Source organism: Galeopterus variegatus, unplaced genomic scaffold (genome assembly GCF_000696425.1).
Source record: "Galeopterus variegatus unplaced genomic scaffold, G_variegatus-3.0.2 Scaffold17283, whole genome shotgun sequence".
NCBI lineage: Eukaryota > Metazoa > Chordata > Mammalia > Dermoptera > Cynocephalidae > Galeopterus > Galeopterus variegatus.
In genome coordinates, this window is record NW_007743394.1 from 1,898 (window position 1) to 5,546 (window position 3,649).

Genomic DNA, 3,649 nt, shown 5'->3' on the forward strand with positions numbered 1-3,649 from the left:
ATCAGTCATAAAATTACTGACATCCTCCCTTGGCAATCTGCCTTTGGAAAGAGATGCTTATATCTAATTATGGCAAGTGTTTCCTCAAGCAAATTAGCTTTGTCTGTTAGAAAGACTTGACCCAAAACAAAGGAGCCCAGCCCCCAATGTATACTTGGTGTATTGTGACCAATCTGCCAATCTTTGAAAGTAACTGTGAATCAGTTTGAGGGGTACAGCTCTATTCAGATCACATGATATGAGTATTAGTGTCCAACATGAGTTAGCTCTTATTTTTTCATCACCATGAAGCAAATGCCTGTTTCTGCTGTTTAAGATGAAAATAGAAACTCATGATAAACAAGTTGGTGCCTCCACCATTATAAGTCCTTCCTAACCCACCACACATTCCCATGTTGTCATCCCTCTAGCTTATTACGCTGCAGCACAGATCCTGGCATGGCCCTCATATGTTTTCCCACCAATATCCATCTTCCTCCTTCCAGTGTGAAAGTCTCTTGTGGACAAAGTCCCCATCCTATTCCAGTTTGGACCCCCAGCACTTAGTACAGTACCTAGCACACAGTGGGCATGGCACTCAGTGAATGTTTTTGAACTAATTCTTTAAGCTTTATTATTTGTGATTTTTTTCCCCGTATTGCCTACATAACCACCATGAAACTTGGATTCTTATGAAGGACTTTCAGTGATATAAAATGCTTAGTAAAGGTGGTTTAAGACATTTGTATTGATATTACCAAAACTTCTTGGTTAAGACATTTGTATTGATGCTACCAAAAGCTCTTGGTGGAGGGACCCGAGCCAGCTCTCTGATACGCAGGGGAAAGCAAAGCAGATGTCTACTCTTCTTTCCCCAAGTCAGGCATCAGCAAATTGATGAGGGGACAGAAGAGGCCACCACAGGAACTGGTCATCCAGCTACACATACATCCTGAACCCTCCCTCTAACCCAAGATGAACTGTGTGAAACTGGGTTTCTGAACCACAAGACAGGTGGACTGTCCTTTCCAAAGTCAGGTTTAGAGGAGAATCTTCAACTGGCCATTTAGCTCAGTTGGTTAGAGTGCGGTGTTGATAATACCAAGGTCAAGGGTTCAGATCCCCATACCAGCCAGTCACAAAAAAAAAAAAAAGTAAATCTTCACCTTGAGTCAAAAATCCCCTGCAGGTCATTGAACATGCCCACTAGGATTTGCCTGCATCACAGACATCTTGAGCTGAAAGGGAGTAAAACCTTCAATACTTTGTTACAGGGAAGTCAGGAAAGAAGTACATGGAATTAGACTAGAGCAGTGTCTTTTCTTTACAGATATTTTTCACACTATAGCTTAACATAAACACCATCTTTTTCCACACCTCAAAGCTTTGCATTGCCAACAGATAATTCATAACTTCAGAGGTATATAATTTGGAAAACTAATTCTGGGTGATTAGGGAGATGAGTACTCCGGGAGAGATTTCCTGGAATTCTTTCTACTTCACCATTTACAAGAAACTGGCACTGAGAAAGCATCTGCACACCTTTTGCTGCCTGGAGGACTTTGTGTTAAGCTTTGTTCTCTGCAGCTACATGTTAAACATGCTTAAGCAGTAAGTAGTGGATTGAATTATGTTCTCCCCAAACTAACTGAAGCTTGAACTGTGTCCCCAAAGTCTGATATATTAGAAACTTATCCCCACTGTGACTGTTAACAGTGTGATTTGTATTGACATTACCAAAACCTCTTGGTTAAGACATTTATATTGACGCTACCAAAACCTCTTGGTGGAGGGACACGAGCCAGCTCTCTGATGCTCAGGGGAAAGCAAAACAGATGCCCACTGTTCTTTCCCCAAGTCAGGCATCAGCAAATTGATGAGGGGACAGAAGAGGCTACCACAGATGGGCACATGCAGGAACTGGTCATCCAGCTGCACACACATCCTGAACCCTCCCTCTAACCCAAGATGAACTGTGTGAAACTGGGTTTCTGAACCACAAGATAGGTGGACTGTCCTTTCCAAAGTCAGGTTTAGAGGAGAATCTTCAACTGGCCATTTAGCTCAGTTGGTTAGAGTGCGGTGTTGATAATACCAAGGGTCAACGGTTCAGATCCCCATACCAGCCAGTCACACACACACAAAAAGTAAATCTTCACCTTGAGTCAAAAATCCCCTGCAGGTCATTGAACATGCCCACTAGGATTTGCCTGTGTCACAGAGAAATCACAGACATCTTGAGCTGAAAGGGAGTAAAACCTTCAATACTTTTTGTTACAGGGAAGTCAGGAAAGAAGTACATGGAATTAGACTAGAGCAGTGTCTTTTCTTTACAGATATTTTTCACACTATAGCTTAACATAAACACCATCTTTTTCTACACCTCAAAGCTTTACATTGCCAACAGATAATTCATAACTTCAGAGGTATAGAATTTGGAAAACTAATTCTGGGTGATTGGGGAGATGAGTACTCCGGGAGAGGTTTCCTGGAATTCTTTCTACTTCACCATTTACAAGAAACTGGCACTGAGAAAGCATCTGCACACCTTTTGCTCCCTGGAGGACTTTGTGTTAAGCTTTGTTCTCTGCAGCTACATGTTAAACATGCTTAAGCAGTGTAGTGGATTGAATTATGTTCCCCCCAAACTCACCGAAGCTTGAATTGTGTTCCCCAAGTCTGATGTATTAGAAACTTATCCCCACTGTGACTGTTAACAGTGTGGGAAATCCNGGACCATTCATGAATCAGGGCAGCATCATAGGGCCTCCTATAACAATACTAATTTCTTTCTGTCTCTCTTTCTTTCTTTCTTTTCTTGGCAGCTGGGCCATACTGGGATCCAAACCCATGACCTTGGTGTTATTAGTGCTATGCTCTCCCAAGTAGGCTAACTGGCCCACACAATGATGCTAATTTGAGTGTTACTTGCTTGGTGCCTTTTATTGCCCATGTCAAAGATCACTACCAAGGAAGGCAGAACATGTCATATACGTTACACAAACTTCTTGGCCTCTTTGTACTTTAGTTTCCCCATCTGAAAAAAATAAATGGATCTTAAGACATACTTTTCAGCATTCTTAATGGCTTATACCCAGCTAACCAAGAACTGTATGGTGTTTTTATACATAAATAGTTTTTTACATTTGTATCTTCTATTTCACTTACAGCTCATTTAAAAACTGAAACCCGTGCCATGCCTGAAATGTTCCGAAGCTCACTTCACTGATTAAGTTGCAACGAAGATTTCTACAAAAATAAATAAATAAATAAATAAATAAATAAATAAATAAATAAATAAATAAATAAATAAATAAATAAATAAATAAATAAATAAATAAATAAATAAATAAATAAATAAATAAATAAATAAATAAATAAATAAATAAATAAATAAATAAATAAATAAATAAATAAATAAATAAATAAATAAATAAATAAATAAATAAATAAATAAATAAATAAATAAATAAATAAATAAATAAATAAATAAATAAATAAATAAATAAATAAATAAATAAATAAATAAATAAATAAATAAATAAATAAATAAATAAATAAATAAATAAAAGACACAAGCCAAACAAGAAGAAGAAAAAAGATATTCACTCAGAACATTTATCCTTTGGCAGTAATTCTAAATTTATACACAATGAAACATAATCTCAAT

At 37.6% G+C, this 3,649-nt stretch overlaps 1 protein-coding gene across 1 annotated transcript in view; it reads right to left on the bottom strand.

The window, feature by feature from the left end:
• Positions 1–3,117: 3,117 nt before the first annotated feature.
• The window catches only part of LOC103582674 (leucine-rich repeat-containing protein 37A3-like), a 21,822-nt gene continuing 21,290 nt past the window's right edge, over positions 3,118–3,649 (bottom strand). The window contains exon 2 of the mRNA XM_008564203.1: positions 3,118–3,228. Coding sequence (XP_008562425.1) covers positions 3,144–3,228 — 85 coding nt within the window. The 3' untranslated portion in view covers positions 3,118–3,143. The remainder of the gene's footprint in view (positions 3,229–3,649) is intronic.